Below are 23423 nucleotides of genomic sequence, written 5' to 3'. Positions count from 1 at the left end.
GGGGATGTGGGAAGGTAGAACATGTGTTGTTGCTGGCGTGTTTCACTGGTTGCAAATAACTGAAAATTGTGTTTTTTTCACGACATTTTGGACTTTAGCAGGCCTTGTGTGTAATACAATCTTTACGTGATTCATGCAAGTCAGACCTCTTTGGATTCCCTATGGTGTCTTCTTTTCAGAAATGCATAGGGTTCCTTGATTTCCTTGGTGGCTGCGACCACCCAGGCTCAAATTTGTGGATTGTCCACAAGAACAAATACATAACAATGTGGTCTTCCCAAGGCTTTTCGTGAACCAGTGGTTTAGCCTTTTCCTTTTGCACTCAGGTCAGTGCACCCACACATGTGAGGTACCGTTTTCATCTGGAACACCTGTGGAAATGTGGTATGGTAGGGCATGTATTGTTGTCAGTGTGTTCTGGTGGTTTCCTGGTGGCAAATGTCTGAAAATTGTGTTTTTTCCCTAAATTTTTGACTTAGGCTCACCTTGTGGGTAATAGAATCTAGAGTGATAGACGCATGTCAGACCTCTTTGCATTCCCACAGGTAACTTCTTTCCAGAAATGCATGGGGTTCTCTGTTTTCCTTGGTGGCTGCCACACCCCAGGCCCAAATCTGTGGGCTGTCCTCAAAGCCAAATCCAGTCTTCCCCAAGGCGTTTGATGTACCAGTGATTTAGCCTTTTCCATTTGCGCCCAGGTCAGTGCACCCACACATGTGAGGTACCATTTTTGTTGGCACCTCCTGGTGGCACAAGTCTGAACATGTTGGTTTTTTTTTCCCTACATTTTGTACATTGCTTTTGCCTTGTGGGTAATACATTCCAGGTAGATTTGGGCGGGTCAAATCTACCTGGATTCCTACTGGTGTATTCTTTGCAGAAATGCATGGGGTTCTCTGTTTTTCTTGGTGGCTGCTACACCCCAGTCTCAAATTTGTGGGTTGCCACAAAGTCAAATCCATTCTTCCCCAAGGTGTTTGATGTACCAGTGGTTTGGCCTTTTCCCTTTGCACCAAGGTCAGTGCACCCACACATGTGAGGTACCGTTTTTGTGGGAACTTGGGAAGGTAAGGCATGTGTTGTTGCTGGCATGTTTCAGTGGTTTCCTGACAGAAAATGTCAGAAAATTGTGGGTTTTTCCCTACATTTTGTGCTTTGCTTTTGCCTATTGGGCAATACATTCTAGGGATATTCCGGCAGGTCAGACCTCTTCGGATCCCTACTGGTGTATTCTTTTCATAAATGCATGGGGTTCCCTGTTTTCCTTCGTTGCTGCGAAAGCCCAGGCCCAAATCTGTGGATTATCCACAAGACCAAATACAGTAAAAATGTGTTCTTCCCAGGCCCTTTGGTGTACCAGTGGTTAGCCTTGTCCCTTTGCGCCCAGGTCAGTGCACCAGGACATGCAGTACCGTTTTTGTCAGGACACCTTCGGGGATGTGGGAAGGTAGAACATGTGTTGTTGCTGGCGTGTTTCACTGGTTGCAAATAACTGAAAATTGTGTTTTTTTCACTACATTTTGGACTTTAGCAGGCCTTGTGTGTAATACAATCTTTACGTGATTCATGCAAGTCAGACCTCTTTGGATTCCCTATGGTGTCTTCTTTTCAGAAATGCATAGGGTTCCTTGATTTCCTTGGTGGCTGCGACCACCCAGGCTCAAATTTGTGGATTGTCCACAAGAACAAATACATAACAATGTGGTCTTCCCAAGGCTTTTCGTGAACCAGTGGTTTAGCCTTTTCCTTTTGCACTCAGGTCAGTGCACCCACACATGTGAGGTACCGTTTTCATCTGGGACACCTGTGGAAATGTGGTATGGTAGGGCATGTATTGTTGTCAGTGTGTTCTGGTGGTTTCTTGGTGGATAATGTCTGAAAATTGTGTTTTCTCCCTACATTTTTGACTTAGGCTGGCCTTGTGGGTGATAGAATCTAGAGTGATACGCGCATGTCAGACCTCTTTGCATTCCCACAGGTGACTTCTTTCCAGAAATGCATGGGGTTCTCTGTTTTCCTTGGTGGCTGCCACACCCCAGGCCCAAATCTGTGGGCTGTCCACAAAGCCAAATCCAGTCTTCCCCAAGGCGTTTGATGTACCAGTGATTTAGCCTTTTCCATTTGTGCCCAGGTCAGTGCACCCACACATGTGAGGTACCATTTTTGTTGGGACACCTCTGGGAACGTGGGAATGTAGGATATGTGTTGTTGATGGCGTGTTTCAGTGGTTTCCTGGTGGCAAATGTCTGAACATGTTGTTTTTTTTTCCCCTACATTTTGTACATTGCTTTTGCCTTGTGGGTAATACATTCCAGGTAGATTTGGGCGGGTCAAATCTACCTGGATTCCTACTGGTGTATTCTTTGCAGAAATGCATGGGGTTCTCTGTTTTTCTTGGTGGCTGCTACACCCCAGTCTCAAATTTGTGGGTTGCCACAAAGTCAAATCCATTCTTCCCCAAGGTGTTTGATGTACCAGTGGTTTGGCCTTTTCCCTTTGCACCAAGGTCAGTGCACCCACACATGTGAGGTACCGTTTTTGTGGGAACTTGGGAAGGTAAGGCATGTGTTGTTGCTGGCATGTTTCAGTGGTTTCCTGACAGAAAATGTCAGAAAATTGTGGGTTTTTTCCCTACATTTTGTGCTTTGCTTTTGCCTATTGGGCAATACATTCTAGGGATATTCCGGCAGGTCAGACCTCTTCGGATCCCTACTGGTGTATTCTTTTCATAAATGCATGGGGTTCCCTGTTTTCCTTCGTTGCTGCGAAAGCCCAGGCCCAAATCTGTGGATTATCCACAAGACCAAATACAGTAAAAATGTGTTCTTCCCAGGCCCTTTGGTGTACCAGTGGTTAGCCTTGTCCCTTAGCGCCCAGGTCAGTGCACCCGGACATGCAGTACCGTTTTTGTCAGGACACCTTCGGGGATGTGGGAAGGTAGAACATGTGTTGTTGCTGGCATGTTTCACTGGTAGCAAATAACTGAAAATTGTGTTTTTTTCACTACATTTTGGACTTTAGCAGGCCTTGTGTGTAATACAATCTTTACGTGATTCATGCAAGTCAGACCTCTTTGGATTCCCTATGGTGTCTTCTTTTCAGAAATGCATAGGGTTCCTTGATTTCCTTGGTGGCTGCGACCACCCAGGCTCAAATTTGTGGATTGTCCACAAGAACAAATACATAACAATGTGGTCTTCCCAAGGCTTTTCGTGAACCAGTGGTTTAGCTTTTTCCTTTTGCACTCAGGTCAGTGCACCCACACATGTGAGGTACCGTTTTCATCTGGAACACCTGTGGAAATGTGGTATGGTAGGGCATGTATTGTTGTCAGTGTGTTCTGGTGGTTTCCTGGTGGCAAATGTCTGAAAATTGTGTTTTTTCCCTAAATTTTTGACATAGGCTCACCTTGTGGGTAATAGAATCTAGAGTGATAGACGCATGTCAGACCTCTTTGCATTCCCACAGGTGACTTCTTTCCAGAAATGCATGGGGTTCTCTGTTTTCCTTGGTGGCTGCCACACCCCAGGCCCAAATCTGTGGGCTGTCCTCAAAGCCAAATCCAGTCTTCCCCAAGGCGTTTGATGTACCAGTGATTTAGCCTTTTCCATTTGCGCCCAGGTCAGTGCACCCACACATGTGAGGTACCATTTTTGTTGGCACCTCCTGGTGGCACAAGTCTGAACATGTTGTTTTTTTTTCCCTACATTTTGTACATTGCTTTTGCCTTGTGGGTAATACATTCCAGGTAGATTTGGGCTGGTCAAATCTACCGGGATTCCTACTGGTGTATTCTTTGCAGAAATGCATGGGGTTCTCTGTTTTTCTTGGTGGCTGCTACACCCCAGTCTCAAATTTGTGGGTTGCCACAAAGTCAAATCCATTCTTCCCCAAGGTGTTTGATGTACCAGTGGTTTGGCCTTTTCCCTTTGCACCAAGGTCAGTGCACCCACACATGTGAGGTACCGTTTTTGTGGGAACTTGGGAAGGTAAGGCATGTGTTGTTGCTGGCATGTTTCAGTGGTTTCCTGACAGAAAATGTCAGAAAATTGTGGGTTTTTTCCCTACATTTTGTGCTTTGCTTTTGCCTATTGGGCAATACATTCTAGGGATATTCCGGCAGGTCAGACCTCTTCGGATCCCTACTGGTGTATTCTTTTCATAAATGCATGGGGTTCCCTGTTTTCCTTCGTTGCTGCGAAAGCCCAGGCCCAAATCTGTGGATTATCCACAAGACCAAATACAGTAAAAATGTGGTCTTCCCAGGCCCTTTGGTGTACCAGTGGTTAGCCTTGTCCTTTTGCGCCCAGGTCAGTGCACCCGGACATGCAGTACCGTTTTTGTCAGGACAACTTTGGGGATGTGGGAAGGTAGAACATGTGTTGTTGCTGGCGTGTTTCACTGGTTGCAAATAACTGAAAATTTTGTTTTTTTCACTACATTTTGGACTTTAGCAGGCCTTGTGTGTAATACAATCTTTACGTGATTCATGCAAGTCAGACCTCTTTGGATTCCCTATGGTGTCTTCTTTTCAGAAATGCATAGGGTTCCTTGATTTCCTTGGTGGCTGCGACCACCCAGGCTCAAATTTGTGGATTGTCCACAAGAACAAATACATAACAATGTGGTCTTCCCAAGGCTTTTCGTGAACCAGTGGTTTAGCCTTTTCCTTTTGCACTCAGGTCAGTGCACCCACACATGTGAGGTACCGTTTTCATCTGGGACACCTGTGGAAATGTGGTATGGTAGGGCATGTATTGTTGTCAGTGTGTTCTGGTGGTTTCTTGGTGGAAAATGTCTGAAAATTGTGTTTTTTCCCTAAATTTTTGACTTAGGCTGGCCTTGTGGGTGATAGAATCTAGAGTGATACGCGCATGTCAGACCTCTTTGCATTCCCACAGGTGACTTCTTTCCAGAAATGCATGGGGTTCTCTGTTTTCCTTGGTGGCTGCCACACCCCAGGCCCAAATCTGTGGGCTGTCCACAAAGCCAAATCCAGTCTTCCCCAAGGCGTTTGATGTACCAGTGATTTAGCCTTTTCCATTTGTGCCCAGGTCAGTGCACCCACACATGTGAGGTACCATTTTTGTTGGGACACCTCTGGGAACGTGGGAATGTAGGATATGTGTTGTTGATGGCGTGTTTCAGTGGTTTCCTGGTGGCAAATGTCTGAACATGTTGGGTTTTTTTCCCTACATTTTGCACTTTGCTTTTGCCTTGTGGGTAATACATTCCAGGTAGATTTGGGCAGGTCAGACCTCTTTTGATTCCTACTGGTGTATTCTTTGCAGAAATACATGGGGTTCCCTATCTTCCTTGGTGGCTGCAAGACCCCAGGCCCAAATATGTTGGTTGTCCACAAAACCAAATCCAGTCTTCTCCAAGGTGTTTGATGTAATATTGGTTTAACCTTTTCCCTTTGAGCCAAAGTCAGTGCAACGATACATGTGAGGTACCATTTTCATCGAGTCAACTGTGGGAACGTGGAAAGGTAGCATATTTGATGTTGCCAATTTGTTTCAGTGGTTTCCTGCTGGCAAATGTCTCTTTCAATTACCACTGGTCTCTTCTTTTCAGAAATGTATGGGCTTCCCTGTTTTCCATTGTGACTGCGACACCCAAGGCCAAATTCTGTCGGTTTTCCTCAAAGTCAAATAATTCTTCCCCAGGGTGTTTGATGTAGCAGTATTTTAGCCTCATCCCTTTGCACCCAGGTAGGCGCGCCCACACATGTGATGTACTGTTTTCGTCGGGATACATGTGGAAACCTGCAAAGGTACGACATGTCTTGTTGGTGGCGTTTTGGTGGTTTCCCGCTGCCAAATGTCTGAAAATTGTGTTTTTCCCTACATTTAAAATTTTGACAGGCCTTGCAGGTAATAAAATCTACTGTGATTTGTGCAAGACATCTTTGGATTCCCATGGGTGACTTATTTTCAGAAAAGCATGAGGTTCCCTGTTTTCCTTGGTGGCTGCGACAACCCAGACCCAAATCTCTGGGCTGTTCACAAAGCCAAATCCATTCTTCCCCAAGGCGTTTCATGTACCAGTGGTTTAGCCTTTTGCCTTTACACCCAGGTCAGTGCACCCAAACATGTGAGGTACCGTTTTCATGGGACACCTGTGGTACCGTGGGAAAGTAGCACGTGTTGTTGCTGGCGTGTTTCTGTGGTTTGCTGGTGCATAATGTCTGAAAATTGTTTTTTCCCCCTACATTTTGGAATTTGCCCAAGCCTTGTGGGTACTAAGTTCAATGGTGATTCGTACAAGTCAGACCTCTTTGGATTCCCATCATTGTCTTCTTTTCAGAAGGTTCCCTGTTTCCTTTGGTGACATCGAAACCCCAGGCCCAAATCTGTGTTTTGTCCACAAAGCCAAATCATTCTTTCCCAGGGCGTTTGATGTCCCATTGGTTTAGCCCTTTCCCTGTGCGCCCAGGTCAGTACGCCCACACATGTGAGGTACCGTTTTTAATAGGACACTTGTGGGAATGTGGGAAGGCAGGACATTTGTTGTTTTCTCTCGGTTTTGACATGATCATAAATGTCCAACTGCACTTTGTTACACAACCCTTTCATTTACCAAATGTGACCTACATTTAGTGGCTGCTTTAGGCAGTGTACGCTTGTGTAACTTGTGCAAGTCACCTATCCATTAAAATGTCTGCCTGTGCTCTTTCAAAAAATGTATGCATGCCATTGTTCACCACATATGTTTTTCTTATTTTCAAATGCTAAGTAGGTCTGTTTAGGCCACCAACATCCAAATCCTGTGTACCATGGCTTAGTTTTTGGCTTGTGGTATTGCTTGTTTTGTGAAAAAATATGAAAAATGTGTGATTGCCTAACTAGAAGAGTCGGTGGAATGTAGTGGTGCGTTGCTTTTCTCAATATTCACAGAAGCCATTACCTTACAAGTGCAAACTTGTCCAGCACATGCTTTTTCAATGTCATTTTTCCAAATGTTTTCCCAATTTATGTGAATTTTAGTTACATAGTTGTTGCCCGACCTGCTCAAATGACCCCTTCCTGAACTTGGAATTGTATTTACTTTTCCAGAAATGTATGTCTTTCTGTGTTCCCATTGAGGTTTCTTACACCCCTCTTACACCATTCCATCCAAGCATGTCCTATTAAAAAAGGGAACATTTGCATACCTCTCCCAAAACTGATGGTAACCTTATAAAACATATTTGTTTTTTTTGTTTCCACTCAACATGTTCTTGAAAGCCTGGAAAATTGCATTTTCAGAAAAAAACACGAAATGTGGTCACTTTTTTGTCACTTTCTCACACCTGCCTACAGCAAACGACTAATACTTGGTGGCGTTATAACCACCTGCATGTGAGAAGGAAAGGGTACACATTTGGCCACAATATCACTTGTAACATAAAAGTTACAAGGGATTGAATGCGACATACCGAAATATCCAAAAAAGGGCTCAGGACTGGGAGTGAAAACCCTAAGCAGTTACGGGGTTAAACGCAAGGATGAAACAACCAAAAGGCATTTGAGGTGTCGTTGAATGATGTAGGCTCGATTTGTCTGTAGTGCATGCATTCTCTAAAGGGCCACTCGTGATGCAGCTGAGCCACTTTGCGCTGCAGCCTGTGCAGCACCCTCACAGCCTATCCCATCACCTAGGATAGCAAGCAATGGGCTAGCAGGAAGACTAGACAGACATACGCATGGGGGAATGTTTGCATTGAGTTGTGTTGACCGGCACATCCCCACATACCACACGCAGCCCTCCACCACCTCCACAAAAGGGAGACTGGCAGAAAGGGAATTTCAGAAGCAAGTGTAGGCACCATTTTGTCTGCACTGTGCAGTCCTTGAACACATCTCTCAGACCATAGGATATGTGGTTATGGGCAGGGCTACTGGAGGAAGAAGGGCAGGTGTTTGGCATGTGTTGAAACTTGCAGACTGCTTGGATGCTAGCGCCAATCCTGCACTGTTTTGCCTTTTGTTTCTGTCGGGGATTGTGGGCCCTGCTCAATTTGTACATTTGCCCATTTGTGAGGGTACATGCATAAATGCAATAGCACAAACACGCTGTACTGAAACTGTTTCATTGGGAATATTGTTTAAGAAACGCTAGGCAACACACAACAAGAAACAATTACTAGGTAAAGCCTATGCTGTGTCTATAGCAGTTTGTGAGTGAAACTTACACTGGCCATGCTGTACCAATATTCATGCATAAGGGAAGCTTGCACGGCTTCTGTAAATGTGTGCAAGTGTGTGCGGCAACAAGTAAAGCCCCTGCCCATGTTGGTCTCCTTCCCCATGCCATATTTTTTTATTTAGGAAACGTCCACTTTCCCCTCAAACACAGTATTGCCTGTGAGGGATGGCTACTCTCACTCTGCCGTACATGTATGTAATGCAAACTTGCACTAATTGCGTCATGTTCTGTACAAAAGCTGTGATACCGCCAGGTCCGGGCGTTACACAAATGCAATAAATAAATAAATAAATGATGTAGGTCTGTTGTTTGTTTGCTGTATTTTCTGTTTGTTAAGGAAGCTTGCAGTCTAAAGAAGCTTCAGCACATTTAGGTGGAGGGCATGAGGTGGAGGTGAGCATCAAAATGATTCGATTGTCTAGGTTGGCAAACATTATTGCATAAGCGTTGCTCTTTCCCCACCCAACTGCTCTCCTTTCTCCTTCACATTCAGCAGTGACGGGCACATCCTGTTTCCTTTTGGATTCACTATCATCTTAATGTCTGAAGCATCAAGAAGAGTCAACATCCCTTTCGTCTGGATCATCAATTTTATTCTGTAGCACACATGTAGATTTGTGAAACCGTATTGAAGAATAATAACCTCCAGTTGGTATATTGTTTGGTTGGTATTAATCTCAAATTACAAAAAAGATCAGTTGCTTTATTTAAATACCATCCCAGCCAATGTGTACTTTCTACACCAGGCCACAGGAACGGTGATACCAAGAAGCGTAACTCTAGTCTGGAGCAACCAGTGAGTATCAACCCATCCATCGATAGCCCAAAGGGAGTGCCCCAGCAGAAGATTGTTCAGGAAGCATATCCCGAGCAGCCGAATAAGAGTACTCCGGTACTAGAGAACCATGTAATGTAGCTCCAGCATTGATGATCCAACGCATCAAGCCCCAGCAATGGATAATCCATGAAGACGTTACCCCAGGGATGAAGAAACATGGACGCCAACCCCATCATCAATGGCTCTGAAGAGTAACCCCAGTGTTAGATAGCCAAATGCTATATGATGTGGCAGCGAGCCCCAAGTAGAATAACCCTGCAGAAATCTGATCACTGAAGAGTTTAGGGAAACCTACCCCAGCACTAGAGAGGCCAATGGAAATGGCACCAGCGATGAAAAGTCAAAGAAGCATGTCACTGCAGTAGAGTACTAGGGAAACAAACCCTAGCACTGGAGTGCCAGGGAAGCTAACCACAGCACTTGAGGTGACAGGTAAGGTGCCAGATAAGGTAATAGCAGGAAAGGTGATCCCAGCTAAATTAACTCTAGCAGTGGAGAGTCCGAATATTAACACCAAGGCTGAAGCAGCCCGGGGTAATACAACACTGGAGAGAAACCACAGTCTAACGAAGGACTGGGACATAGTCAAACTAACCTCTGGTGCCAAAGAGCCCTTGGAAGCCAGTAGCCAGCTACAGAGAATCCAGGTAATGCAACTTCAGTACTGAAGTATCAGGGCAGGTAACCCAGAAATGCAAAGTCAAGGAAAACTACCCCCAGGACCATAGAGAAAGGAAGCCTAACTGGAGAGTGCAGCGAATCTACTCCAGGATTACGCAGTCAAGAGAGAAATCTGCAGCACTCGCAAAGCAGGAAATTCACCTCAGCACCGAAGAGTCAAAATAGCCTAGTACCAATAATGGGGAGACCAGTGAAACAAGCCACTTTACAGCAGAGACAGGGGCGACTTACTACAACTCTTGAGAGCTGAAGGAACTAACTGCCCCCATCGGAAGATCCATAGAATGTAATCTAACACAGGAGAGCAGGACACCCCCTCCACCCCTGGAGAATCAGGCATGTGAGCTCCAGTGCTACAGACCCCAACCAAACTAACCATAGCTCTGGAGAGCTCAGGAGTATTTGCCACACCACTTACGGACCCAGGAAACAAAGAGCTGAAGCTGAGAGTTCAGAGATGCTAAGACAAGCACCAGAGAGTCAAGGTAATCTAGCACTGGGGGGCAAGGGGTGATCAAAGTCAGCACTGACGGGTAAGGGACACTAACCGTACCACTGTAGAGCCAAAATAACATCAGCACCAGAGAACCCATTACAAATGACAGCACTGAAGGCTGCAGGCAGAGCAACCCCAGCACTGAGAATTCTGGCAGGGTAACCTGAAGACTGATAGCCCAAGGAGAGAAACTCTAGCATTGAACAGCCAGGCAAATTAGACCCTTTGCCAGTGTTAATGCTTAAACTGGTTAGATTTTCGGGAAATATGTAATGCCTTCTGTGGTGGGGTGGTCTTTGAAGTCATCAAACCCAGACTATGGGAGAATACCTCAGGGGCAACATTCTAGCCTTTAGAAACTTCTGGGTATTAAGCGCCTTATAAATAACCAATTACAATTACAATTAAATGTGTGGGATGGTAGTTTGGACACTGGGAAGTGACCTCAGAAGTGTAGGTCCTTAATAAATTGGAAAATAAACATGAAGCTTGGATATGTAAATAGGGGTCCATGCACATCTTCAGCCAGCAGTGCCATTCCCAAGTAGGCGGATCACAGAGCTGGGGCACTGTGGTCCGCATGACCTACGCAGTGTTCCATAATGCCTTTCTTCAGCAGCGGCAGACCCATGTAAGCAAACATAATAACTGGAGGTGCCACAGGGCAGTGGTAGGTTCTAAAAAGGAATTGGTCGCACCAGGGAGGCATTGCCCAAACATTGGCAGTTTTAGGGAGGTTAACTCATAGAGAGGCTAGCTACACAGTTTGCCCGTCTCATACTCCACAGGGTTTGGCAGCCTGGCATTGAAGGCTCGGAGAGAGTTCTGTATCCTGACAACTTCGTTGATCGGCAGCTTAAGCCTGTGTCGGAGAAGGCAAGTGAAGAAGTCAAGCCGGGTGGGGCCAGGTGGGGATAAACTGTTCACCCTGTCCCTGAGTTCCAGCAGCTGTAGCATGACCCTGTCTCGAGGCTCACGTGTATATGGGAACTCTACCTGCAGGGTCAGATCCCGGATGGCCGACTGGTCAAATGTCAGGCTGTACCCAAAGACCTGTAGGTTGTTTATCTTCATGTAACCAAGGTTTCTGGAAGGGTCCGGCAGCTCCAGTGGCTCATAATACAGAGTTTGGTTAGTGCTCTCATCTTCCACTTTGATCCGACTCCTCAGGTAGACATGCACTGTCTCGAAGAAGGACTTCCACCTGTTCCCCAGTGTCAATGTCCAGTTCTGGCACTGTGGGGACGAGTCCACCATAGTCCTTTCCCAGTCTGGATAGCGACCCTCTCCCACAGGCATGAACCAGCTCTCCGAGTGGCTTCCCCCAAAGGGGTTGACGTAGACTGCCATGAGAGGCTCCAGTGTGCTATTCTTACTCAAGCACACCTGCAGTGTGATTCCGAGCAGGACGTGCAACAGGCCTGGTCGGTACTTGTTTGACTTAAAAGTGAGCAACATCCTCTTGCGCCAAGATGGGTCAAACCAGGTTCCCAACCGGACATCGTTGCTAATGAAGATAGCATTGGCCTGCAAGATGCGTGGATCTTGTCGCTGCAGGAGATACTTCAGCTCCAGGTCAGGCAAGTCAGCCTCCAGACCGAGGTAGTTCTCAAGGGAGTCTGCCACCTCAGCACGGCACTGCCCATGGACGGCGACATAGCCCACATTGCAGCTGTCACAGTGGCTGACATCCTCCTTGTCACAGCTTGCACAGGCATGCCCTTCGCCTACGACACATGGGATGGGTCCCTGGCATGGAACCTGTTTGTATGGACACGTGCAACTTCGGCTATGTACTAAGAATGTTCCTTGAAAGCCACCTTCACTGCAGTAGAGGAGGGACTGAACACGACTCCACCAATAAGGCAGGGATCTAGAGAAAAAAGAAATCACATGTTTACCACAACTAGAATTTTAGCATAAACACCAAGCATTGAAGAAGTCTGCAGGCATCATGACGGACAGTCCACTATCGTTCATGTGTCCTTGATCAGAAAGAATGGTGTGAGGTACACTCATTATGCCATACTGTCTCTCTCAGGGAACATTGCCTCTCTCTACCTGGCCTACCTTTCACTATTTCCCTAATTCCCTAATTGGAGAGGAGTGCATATTATACAAAGGGTTATATGTTCTTTTGCCGCCATGATTTCTTTTTCGATATCATTTTTTACAAACAAATGACATTGACAATCACAATGAATTTTGTTTTCTATATTGAGGGGGCGGGGGTAACTTCCCTATCACTTTCATCCTTTACCCACCTATATTATTCAAACCGTTTTTTCGATGTCATTTTTTCATAAAAAAAGTAGATTAAAAAAACATGGCGGCAAAACGTCTGCATCCCTAGACAAAAGGCAACGCCTATTCAAAATGCATCGTGGCATGCACCTGACACAACATACAGGACCGAGAAACTAAAATGCAACTGTATCAAGAAAAAGTGTTTAAAAGTTCCAAAAGCTTCAGCGTACACAAATACTGAATCCCAGAGGGTGCATTTTTAAATTCAATGTATCTGTATGAAATGGTCTGACATTTAATTACAAACATCATCTCAAGTGTAATGCAGTGAGCCTTGATGTCGTCCCCCATCCTTTCCTATCCTGATGTTCCAGTTATTTCATAAACCTTCTAGGGGAGAACGTGCATGTTAAAAAATGTTTTGAGAGCACAGTAGTTTGCACACAGCTGTCAGTGTAAATGACGCATTTAAATTGAAATTAATTAATTGTAATTATTAGCAGGATATAATATTGTTCTGTATGTCTCATAAAACATACTGGGCCTCATTACGACCCAGGCGGTAAGTTACCGCCTGGGCCGTGACTTTACCACCATGGCGTAAACTACGTTTACGCCATGGTGGTTGGCGGACTTACCGCCCCATTCCGACCTTGGCGGGGCGGTAAGTCCCCAATCCCCATTTACCCTTCCCCATTCCCATTTTTGCCCCATAGGGCATAATGGGAGTGGGGAAGGCGTTAATTACGCCACCGTAAATTACGGTGGCGTAATTAACTCCATGGTCCCTTAATTAACTCCACCTAAAAGCAGGTGTTAAGTCCGCCATGGCGCTAAGGGACCTCGTACTCAGGCGGTAAGGGTCGGCGCTGTTAACGCCGCCGTAAAACCCTTACCGCCTGAAGTGGGAGAATGGAAGAACAGGCTCCCGTCCTTCACCTCTCGCGCTTGGCCTAGAGGGTCACGGCCCAGACACCCGCCGCGAGAAGAGTTTGTCCATTTACCAGACGACCAGGTACCCTGGTACAGGAACATACGGATGTGTCCACCTGCCTGCCCAGCAGCCCGCACTGGCCATGCCGACACCTGCGGCTCGGATCAGCTAGACTAAAAACCACACGTCGTTAGAGATGCCATGACGACCTAGACAACGGGAAGCACATCTGTACAAGTATACACACTTAACATTTCCACACCAATCTACACGAAGAACATACTCAGTGCTCTGACGTAGGCGACAGGCATATTCACGGACGTGCATCTTTATTATTTTTACATAGGCTTTCAGAATGCAGAAACGCAAGATGCATCATGAACTCATCTATAACGCTTGCTCACGCTTCCCTTGAAACCCGTTACCACCATGAGAGGTATAATGGAAACACGATACTGGTCATGGAAATGTATGCTACTAAAATCTAAAGCACCTATGCACCAAACAGACTACTTAAGCACCAGGCCCGAGTAGGCCTCAAACAAGAGCTCCCGTGGACATTAACAAAGCAAGAGTCAGGTTGCTGATCCTGCAGAAAGAACCCGATGGAGCAACCAGCCAAGGTCGCAATGTTGCAAGCCCACATCCAAGAACAAATCATCAAAGGCACGATGTTGCAACCTCGCACTCCGCGTACCAACGTTAAAGTCATATCTACAAATTAAACCAGACACACAGTGGAAAAGCAATATTAATTGTGCAGAATTCTGCCTCAAACACGGTCCCGCCTCACGTGACCAAGCCGAATCTGACGAGATGCCAAAACCCAGGAGAGATAAGGCGTCTGGGTCCCTCACTACGAGACACAGGCCGAGACACTTGAAAGGCTCAATGGACACCTGCTACAGTGGGAGCGGTCAGCCTTCCACCTATGAATAAATCCTCACATTGTCTGCACGTACCCATATTGAAACATTGTTGCAAACACAGGTACACCGAGAGCTGGGAACAACGATGGTCCCAGGCTGGGGAGCTCACGGATGCACCAATCAGAACATGGGGCTCTTATCTCAGACGTCAGTAACATTAGCCAATCCTCAGGAGCCTTCATGTAACAATTCTTATGTATCCAATTATAGGGACAACCCAGATATACCACCTGACTACACCTTGTCCACTAATATCATTCTCTATATGTGTACTATACTAACCCTACCACTCGAGCAACCAATTAAGAGTGGCGATAGGTTTTTTGTTAACTTTCTGAAGTGACGCAAGTAGCGCGTCATAATGCAGTAAAAAGGGCCTGCGAGCCCCACGATTATGTGTGTGTCAGGACGGACGCGTACGCTCCTTGACCCATCCCTGCCGTTTTGTATAAATAAACAGCAGAGTCGCCTTGCTCCTTGTGTGTGTCTCATACTCTATCTCATCTGGGATATACGGGAGGAGTTGGGGCCTCCCTGCCCGGAGGTCTGCGGACGGCCCGGCTGACCCCGGCAGAATTTCCCCCCGACAAGTTGGAGGCACTGCTGAGATCTGTTTAAGATCAACTTTTATTTTTAGTTTTTCCAGGCACTCCCGTTGCGAGGAGGCCCGGCGGCGCGGCCCCCTCTGCCGTTGCCCCCTTCTGAGGACTACAGGACCATCGCGGAGCCGCGAGAAGACCGGACAGTGCAATCCGGATATTGGCCCTCGGGAGCCGGTTGAGAAGTATCCCGCCCGCGGTCGGCGAGTGTCCAGACGTGGTCCAGACGAGGGGAGGTGGCGAGCCGCTTGGAGGGTGCACGCAGTCGAGCGGCCCTGCATCGACAGGACTTGGTGAGCATGACACGCACAACAAGCAATGCGAAATTGTGAGGGAGGGGGAGGAAGTAAATAAGGGAGGGGGGAGGTATTGTAGAGATGTGCGGCGAAGGTTTAACTGAGTGTTGCTAATGGAATGAATGGTAGCAAAACGAGTGCGAGAAGAGTCGGCTAACGTTACGCGAAAGAGGGGGGCGGGGAACGAAAACATCACGTGCAGCCGCTCGTAACAGTCAGCTAACGTTACGCGAAAGAGGGGGGCGGGGCACGAAAACATCACGTGCAGCCGCTCGTAAGACACTGATGGTTTAAATTGCGACTAAGTGTGAGGGTGGGTGTGTGTGGTTTCCTACGACTTGACATTTATTGATCAATGAGTAGATGAGGTTCCCTATTGTTCGAGCAAGAAACTCGATAGGTAGATGACGTTTCCCTGTGGGCGGTAGCTAGTTACATAGTTGCCCAAAACGGAAGATAATTGGCTGGTTAAGCCCTCCTGTTAAGGGGCGTATCACACGCGAGGCGACGCAGCGTGCGCAGTCCGGTTATATTATTGATGAGATTACCTTGTTCCAGGAGAGACAGGAAGACAGCTGTAGGGTTAGCGGGGTAGATTGCAAGTGTATTTTGAACTTAAAAAACATAACAAGAATATACCAGTAGCTCGAAGAAATTGGTGACGTCACCAGTAGGGATTTAATAGGATATTGCAAGCACAAGGAATTTTGGGTTTGAGAGTGGTGGGGAAGAGAAGCATGATAAAGGAGCTGGTACGGAGATAAACTATAAACCAGTGGATCGAAAAAAGGGGAAAGGGGCGTGGCTGCGCACGGAGAACGCCGGCCACGGCAAGTGTAAACGGGGGAGGAGAACGGAGAAACAGGACGACTGTATAAGATCATCGTAAGGGGTACGCAGCCGCAGGGGGCTGCGTGCGCTTCGGCCGCAGGGGGCCGTAGGGGAAGGAATATAATATAACATCATATTTATTATTATTGCATAATTTGTCAAAAGGATTGTCGAAAGTCCCCACACTTGCGGGGCGAGGTAAGCAATACAAGGTTGTATATCGTAAACTGCTAGTAAGGGGAAGGGTAACAAGGGGAGTGAATTTATGTCATACGGGAGAGGGTCGGGAGGGTGGGGGAACACCCTCACTACCCCACTACAGCACATATGCACCACACTGCCACCACATAGGGAGAAGTTAATTAAGTACAGCATAGAGTGGACCCAGGGGACAGATAACAAAATGTTAACACCATGGCCGCCTAATGGTAGTTTCGATCCATATGCCCAACATTCACTACTGAACCATCTGCACAATACATACAAGGGGAAGAAGTTGGCAAACCATGTGGAGGTGTTTAACTTATGGAGGATGTTCCAGGGGTCTCGACCAGGACCAAATGGAATGTTCACTATGGGGGAAACACCGGAAGAAAAGGAGATTAAGAAAGAAGGAACGGGTGGGGAAAAGGAGTGCGAAAGCACAAAGAATACGGGGAACGAAAGACAGGGAGGAGAAAAGATTGATAAATCAGACGACATAAAAAAGGAACCGAGCAATGGGATACCCATAACACCGGGAGTGAAAACAGAGGGAGGAGGGTTGTACCCTTTAAGAGAATTAGGAGAAATAGCAGGACAGTTAAGGGCGGCTGAAGGATACTCAAACCCGGCATACAGCCCTCCACCATATGTGGCTCATGGGAAGATACCAATGGGGGACAGGAGGATTAGAGAAGAGCAGACTGTAGAGATAGGAAACGATGAGTGGGTAGCTGCACAGATATTGTTGAAATTACGAGGCTCACTAACTGGAGAAGAAAGGGAGGCGGTAAGGAGAACAAACGAGGATAGTGCCAGAGAGAGTGAAATGAGGGGAGAGGAGCTACTACGGCAGAAGGAAGAGATTTTGGAGGAAAGATTAGCAGAACTAAGGGATGAGCAGAATGAACTGATCAAACAACTTGAGCGGGAGGAAAGAGAGAGAGTGAGGAAAAGGAAAGAAGGTAAGGACGAATTGGAAAAATTAAGGGAACGAAGTGAGGAACAAAAGAGAGAAGCTGAAAGGGTAAAAGGAGCAGCAGATAGGGTATCAAGAGTAGTGCTGAGAGAGAAGAAGAAGGAAGAAGAAGAAAAGGAAAAAGAAATGGAAATATGGAGGAGGAGGATAATATCAGAGGCAACTAAGAAATATGAAGAGGGGAAGGTAATAGAGAGTATAGTAGAAAGAGAAAGGGTGAAATGGGAAAGGAAGAAAGAGGATGAAAGGATATTGGAACAGATGAGCAACGAAGTAATGGAGGAGCTGAAAAGGAAAAGGGAGGAAAATAGTAGGGAAATGGAGGAGAGGAGTGAAGGAGGAAGAGAAGAGAGGGGTTGGGAGAGTGAAAGATGGGGAGATGTATATAAAAGTAGAGAGGTAGCAACAACATCAGCACAAAGGGGGACAGTTGGTAACAACGGAAAGGGAGAAAGAGACCTAATAGACTTAAAAACAGTAACAATAAAAGGAAAAAAGGCAGAGTGGGGGGTGCCATTTATGAATGATTTTTGCAGTGAGGAGGAAGGAGGAGTGGAGAAGGATGGAAGGAAGAGTGAAAGGGAAAGCTTAGATAAACTATACCTTACTAGAACAAACATAGATTCGCCCTGGATGAGTAGAAGATGGGAGGAGCTGGAGAGAAGTAAGGAGGAAGTGAAAAGAATAGGGGAAACACAAACCAATGAAACCACGCCACCCACATCACCATCGCACCCTCCCACGTCACGCCCTACATGTTCAACTACCGCGCGCTCTCTGCACAAAATAAAGCTCGCGCCCTTCATGAATGAACTTACACCTTATGCATGTCGGCTTAGGGACCTCCCTAGTCGCAGGCAAGACAGACAAATAAACATACCCATATTGAACACAGGAAATGATGAAAAAAGGGGAAAGGAAGAAGAGGGAGGTAGGAGCAGAGGTAGTAAGGAAGAATTTGAAGTAGTAAAAGAAATGGGGGAAGAGGAGGGGTGTGAAGACTCAACATTATGGAGCGTAAAGGGTGACACAAGACAGAATTTAATGCCACTGCTGGAGAGAGGAGGGGTTAGACCACAGTATGTACCTTGGAAACATACGGATAAGGAAAATATAAAATGTAGGCTCCCATCACTAAGTGGAGGTGCGGGTAAGTGGATATATGAAATGGAAAAACACACCGCAGGACAGAAACTAGCAGTAGGAGATGTGAAGGGCCTGTTAATATCAATATTAGGGGATAGAGCGGATGATATTTGGAAAAGAGCGGGATTCCATGGGGTAACAATAACGAACACATCGCATGATGGGGCACCATTTGCAAACTGCAGACATGCGCTATGGCAGGCACTGAGAGTGCAGTACCCAGACACATCAGACATAGGAGCCATTACTTCCCGTAAGATGGGTGAAAATGAGGATCCTGTTGATTATATCCAGGACGTTCAAGAGAAGTGGCGCATGGAAACTAGAGAACAATGGGACAAAACACCAGCCATATTTTATCATATACTAGTACAAGGGCTCCCAGAAGGAGTTCAAAAACAACTAAAGAAAGTAGTGGGGATGGAAGCAAAACCATGGCCAGAAATACAACTGACTATAGTACATCACTGCAGAACATGGCAAGGAAAAATGAAACAAAAGGAAGAGGATAGGAAAACAGAAGAGGCCAAATTAGTACAGAAAAAACTTACTAAATACACAATGGAAGGGGCACTAATAACTACGCCCACACCAATGGCCCAAAGCCCAACGCAAGTAGTGGCTGCACAAGATCCCGCACAAATAACGCCTCCACAAGGTGTAATACAGCAAGTGCCGCCTCTGCAATTACACGCACCAAACATGGGAGGAGGGTACCCAATGCAAGGAACTGGGTATTATAGTTATAACAGAGGGAGAGGAGGGTTTATGAGGGGGAGAGGATATGGATATAATACCCAACAACAGGCTGGGGGACTAAGAAATAACTACCCCACAGGGCAACCCGTATACCAGGACAACACAGGGAGCTTCCCATGGCAAAACAGGGAACCACCCGTGTGTTGGAGCTGCGGACTATTAGGACACATGTCACGTACATGTAGGGTCAGGCCAGGAACACCAGCATGGAATGAACAAGCACAACCTAGGACATTACAAGAACAGCAGGGCATACAACAACAGCAGACGTCACAAAAAGGGAGTGACCCACAACAACAAACAACACAACAGCCACAAACCTATTCACTGCCACAACAACAAATAACACAGTACCTGCCACCGCCACAACAACAAGTAGCGTTAATACAACCACCACCCCAAAATGAACGAACACAATTGGGTGGGGTGACGGTGTTGGGACACAACCCTTACACAGGGAATGGCCAATCATTGTACCCCCAATAGGCCAGCCCACAGACGGCCTTGGTGTGTCCCATCCTGTCAGTAACACCTAATAGTGCGGAGGAACCACGCATAGAGGTAACGATAGGTGACAAAAAATTATCATTTCTTGTTGACACCGGGGCAACCCGGTCTTGCATAAGGGAAGGCAAATTTAAGATGTCAGGCGAAGCCATGAACACCCAAGGATTTTCTGGGGCTAAAGGGTTGGTTCCATTTACTGATAATGTTCCCTTATCTATTGGAGATTATGATCTGTCAGTTCCACTCTTGTATTATAGTGCCTCACCAGTAAATATACTGGGGAGGGACATAATGAACAGGTTGAACATGACGATCTCCTTTACAGAGGATGGCATAATTTGCTCTACTCCAGGGATTAACATGCTCGCAGCACGACAGATTTTGCAAGCATACTGTGGACAGACAGCGATTAGGGCGGAGCCAGTAGATGGCGAGATATTCCAATATGGCACTGACATGGCATTTGCATGGATGCCAGGGATAGAAGGGAAAATATGGAGGAGACCAGCAGCCTATCTATTCCGACCAGAAACACCAGTTAATGAACTAGAAGGGAAGGTGTTTGTAGTGGACATTGAGAGCATTATTGCAACAGCTGATTATGTTGCTGTGCACGCCCAAGATAAAGAAGGGAGAGCATGGAGGGCGGTGATAGCAGAAGGATGTAGGCTGACCCAGGTGTCAGATGAAGAGCTGTTCCCAGAAGAAAAGGAAGAAAATGAAATGGTGTTCATGATGAGTGTAGAAATATGGCTAAGAGTGGCTCACAAACAAGTAGCACAGAAGATTGCAATGGCACTTGAGGCACCCGCAGGCACCCCAGTCCCATTTTTTAAGGAGGATATGTCAAAGGTGCCCAAATCATTATGGACTATTAGCCCTTATGACGTGGGATGCATAAAAAGCATAGGGGGTGTAAGGATAAAATTGAAAAAAGGTGCCATACTACCAAGAGTTAAACAGTACCCATTGTCAAAAGAGGCAGATGAGGGCATATATGAAACCATAACGGCCCTTATAAACAATGGCATATTGGTCCCCTCAGAATCACCATGTAACACAGCTGTGTACCCGGTGCGCAAGGCTAAAGGGGGGTCTTGGCGCTTCATACAGGACCTCAGACCCTTGAACAACATAGTAGAAGCAGAGTATCCAGTAACAGCAAACCCGGCCACAATATTGTGTGGCATTCCAGCAGAAGCATCACGATTTACAGTGATTGACCTTAAAAATGCTTTTTTCTCAATACCATTACACCCAGACTCACAAGATTTGACAAGCTTCACTTACCGAAATACAAAGTGGAAACATACCAGATTACCACAGGGGTATTGTGAATCACCCTCAATTTTCAATAGAGTAATACAGATGGATTTGGGTAACGTTGAGGTGGAAAGCACAGTGTTACAGTATGTGGATGACATAATAATTTGCAGTACAAACGAAAGTAAATGTAGAGAGGACTCCTTAAAAATGTTGACGATACTGGCAGAAAAGGGGTACAAGGTAGACATGGAAAAGATACAATACTGTCAGGAACAGGTACTTTACATTGGTCAACTGATATCCCAACATGGAAGAAGGATTGGACCACAAAGAGCACAGGCCATCTCAAGCACTCCCGTGCCACAGACTGTGAGAGAACTGCAGCAATTTCTGGGGCTGTGCAACTACTGTAGAGCATGGGTATTTGATTACAGCTCATACATAGGACCCCTGCTTGAGGGTTTGAAGGAAGCAAATCAAGGGGAGAAAAAGTTGGGATGGACTATGGAAATGAGGGAGGCATTTGACGAATTAAAAGACGCGATATCAACTGCTCCAGTACTTGCATCCCCAGACTATGAGCGGCGCTTCTTTATATTTTCACATTGCGACTCAGCAGTGATGAAAGCAGTATTGGCCCAAAAAACTAGCATGGGCTATAAACCAGTAGCATTTTACAGCGGTCACTTAGACCCTATAATGTTAGGCCACTTCTCTTGTGAACAAGGTCTTGCTGCAGCTGCTTTTGCAGTAGAAAAAGCATCAGCAATAACTATGGGGTGTCCAACTACACTATTTGTGGAACATGCACTATTTGCGATATTGAATAAACCTAAGTCCACATTAACGACACAAAGGGCATCAGGTTATGAGATTATTTTGTCTAAAGCTGAACTGGCAATTGTTAGATGTAGCACGGTTAACCCTGCAAGGTTCCTAGCAGAAGTAATTGAAGAGGGAGATTACGCCCACGACTGCACCCAAGTAACTGAAATATACTCATGTACTAGGAAAGTTGAAGAAAACGCACTAGAGGGAGGTGAGCTTTTGTTTATTGATGGGTCATCAACTATTGATCAAGGAGATGGGATACGAAGGACTGGGGCAGCAGTAGTAAAAATGATGGAGGCGCCGGTGTGTGTGGCTATGAAGTGTGTACAATTACCACAGCACTACTCTGCTCAAGCGGCGGAACTCGTTGCACTAATATTGGCATTAAAGGAAAGTTTTAATAAAAGAGTAACTATATATTCCGACAGTGCATATGTTACATCCACTGTCCACTCAGGGCTATCAAAATGGAGAAGGAGAGGGTTTAGGAGAGCTGATGGCACTCCAGTACAACATGCCCTCTTGTTGGCGGAACTAATTGAAGTAATAAACGACCCCCAAGAACTAGCCCTAGTAAAATGCACCGCACACACCAATGGAGAAGACTACGTTTCAAAAGGAAATGCAGCAGCAGACGCACATGCGAAATATGCTGCATATTTTGGTGAGATATGGAACCCCACAGACTCACAGAGAGGGAGAGGGAGGGGAATAGCGAGGGAGATGTTAATAAGAGAAGGGTACACCCATCTCCCAGCCACACAGATTATGGAGCTACAAGCGGCTGCACCAATGGCCGAAAAAGAAGTATGGGTGAAAAGAGGATGCACAATGTCACCAACCGACGCACTATGGCGCCAGGGTGGCACTGGGAAAGTTGTAATACCGTTGGCACTGTTAAATACCGCCTTGAGCCAATTACATCACCCTGCCCATACAGGCAAGGAAATAATTGCAGCACGAATTAGAGAAGATTGGTTTTGTCCCGAGTTAACCTCCCATGTGTCAAATTTTATCAGCAATTGCCTCACATGTCAACAGTTTACGGCCGGTCATACTCTAAAAGTGATAAGAGGTACAATACCCCGGCCAGAAGGACCTTTTCGGCACCTTCACATTGACTATGTTGATATGATCAACATCTGTCAAGGCAATAGGTATATGATTGTAGTAGTATGTCCATTTTCTAGGTGGATTGAAGCAGGGCCCTGTTCACACCCTGATGCGTTTAGAGCAGCCAAATTCATAGTAAGGGAGGTCTTCCCCAGGTGGGGAGTGTGCGAGGTGTTAAGATCAGACAACGGCCCCCATTTCGCAAATGAAATGTTCCAGCATATTACATCCCTGCTGAACATTAAACACAAATTTGCATGTGCATACCACCCACAGGCTAATGGTGTATGTGAACGCCTGAATGGCCTATTGAAGGAGGCAATTGCTAAAATACAACAAACAACAAAGAAAAGTTGGTTGTATTGCCTTCCGTTAGCATTGTTTGAACTTAGAAACAGGCCAGGGTCCGACCACCACCTCACCCCTCACGAAGTGGTTACTGGACGTCAAATGCGCCTTCCCCTAACACCAACGTCAAGGGCATTCACCGATAACGAAAGTTCAGCGAATGTGTTAGGAGATGAAATGTATCAATATGTGTCTTCTTTGATTACTAGTGTCGTGTTTGTGTCTCAACAGC

General features: G+C 46.2%; 1 protein-coding gene across 1 annotated transcript in view; it reads right to left on the bottom strand.

Annotated features, from left to right (window-relative positions):
- Nucleotides 1-8761: 8761 nt before the first annotated feature.
- BRINP2 (BMP/retinoic acid inducible neural specific 2) overlaps nucleotides 8762-23423 on the bottom strand; it is a 541560-nt gene continuing 526898 nt past the window's right edge. The window contains exon 8 of the mRNA XM_069641149.1: nucleotides 8762-12078. Coding sequence (XP_069497250.1) covers nucleotides 10959-12078 — 1120 coding nt within the window. The 3' untranslated portion in view covers nucleotides 8762-10958. The remainder of the gene's footprint in view (nucleotides 12079-23423) is intronic.

This window comes from Ambystoma mexicanum, chromosome 1q, assembly GCF_040938575.1.
Source record: "Ambystoma mexicanum isolate Mex_15411 chromosome 1q, UKY_AmexF1_1, whole genome shotgun sequence".
NCBI classification, from domain to species: domain Eukaryota; kingdom Metazoa; phylum Chordata; class Amphibia; order Caudata; family Ambystomatidae; genus Ambystoma; species Ambystoma mexicanum.
The sequence above is the reverse complement of the archived record's forward strand: the minus strand, read 5'-3'. Positions and strand labels throughout refer to the sequence as shown.